The sequence below is a fragment of the Eimeria mitis genome, genomic scaffold, assembly GCF_000499745.2.
Source record: "Eimeria mitis Houghton genomic scaffold, Emh_scaff10142, whole genome shotgun sequence".
NCBI classification, from domain to species: Eukaryota; Apicomplexa; class Conoidasida; order Eucoccidiorida; family Eimeriidae; genus Eimeria; species Eimeria mitis.
In genome coordinates, this window is record NW_024011421.1 from 1 (window position 1) to 1303 (window position 1303).

General features: G+C 58.7%; 1 protein-coding gene across 1 annotated transcript; it reads left to right on the forward strand.

The window, feature by feature from the left end:
• Positions 1–806: 806 nt before the first annotated feature.
• On the forward strand, positions 807–1184 carry EMH_0098850 (uncharacterized protein; the record flags this gene model as incomplete). Its single annotated transcript, XM_038022054.1, has 1 exon — positions 807–1184. The coding sequence occupies one exon, from the start codon at positions 807–809 to the stop codon at positions 1182–1184; it is 378 nt and encodes a 125-aa protein (XP_037877908.1).
• Between the last annotated feature and the right edge of the window lie 119 nt (positions 1185–1303).

The window sequence follows — 1303 nt, forward strand, 5'->3', positions numbered from 1 at the left end:
GCAGCAGCAGCAGCAACACCAACAGCAGCAGCAGCAACAGCAGCAGCAGCAGGGGCTGCTGCCGCAACAGCTGTTGCAGCAGCAAACTGATCCACAGCAACTGCAGCAGCAGCCTCAGCAGCAGCTGCAGCAACTGCAGCAGCAGCCGCACCAGCAGCTGCAGCAACTGCAGCAGCAGCCGAACCAGCAGCTGCAGCAGCAGCAGCAGCAGCAGCAGCAGCAGTATCCACGTCGGCAGCAAACCCTCTCGCTGCAGCAGCAGCAGCACAAAGAGCAGCTGCAGCAGCTGCTGCAGCAGCAGCTTTCTCTCTATAGAAGAGAGATGGCTTTCTGTGCGGGCTGCAGCAGCCGCCCCTGCGATACAGACAAACCCTAACGGGGGGCCCCCACAGGGTACAAGGGGGGCCCCCAAGGGTACAAGGGGGGGGCCCCCAAGGGTACAAGGGGGGCCCCCAAGGGTACAAGGGGGGCCCCCAAGGGGTACTCAAGGGGGCCCCCACGGGGTACTGAGATGGGGGGCCCCCACAGGGTACTGAGATGGGGGGCCCCCACAGGGTACTGAGACGGGGGGCCCCCACAGGGTACTCAAGGGGGGGCCCCAACGGGTACTGTGGGTACTAGGGGCCCCCCGTTGTCTGTACCCTTTGGGGGGCCCCCAAGGGTACAGAAGGGGGGGGGCGGCCCACGATAGTGCCCAGCATAGGGTTGAGGGGGGGCCCCCGTCTGTACCCTCTTTTGTATACCCTGAAGAGGGTTTAGGGGGGCCCCCAATAGGGTACAGATGGGGGGCCCCCAATAGGGTACAGATGGGGGGCCCCCCATCTGCCGCAGCAGTTTTTGTTTTTTGTTTGGCTCGCTGTGGGGACCCCAGGAAACACAATATGCATGCAGCAGCAGCAGCAGCAGCAGCAGCAGCAGCAGCAGATGCAGCAGCAGCAGATGCAGCAGCTGCAGCAGCAGATGCAGCAGCTGCAGCAGCAGATGCAGCAGCAGCAGCAGCAGATGCAGCAGCAGATGCAGCAGCAGCAGCAGCAGATGCAGCAGCTGCAGCAGCAGGAGCAGTTGCAGCTGCAGCTGCAGCAGCAGCATATGCAGCAGCAGCAGCAGCAGCAACAGCAGCAGCAGCAGATGCAGCAGCAGGAGCAGTTGCAGCTGCAGCAGGAACAGCAGCAGGTTTGCGTTGATTTGTTTGTGGTGTCTATCCACAATGACATTTATTTATTTATTTATTTATTTATTTATTTTAATTTATTTATTTTAATTTATTTATTTATTTATTTTTTATTTGTTTTTATTCTCTGTA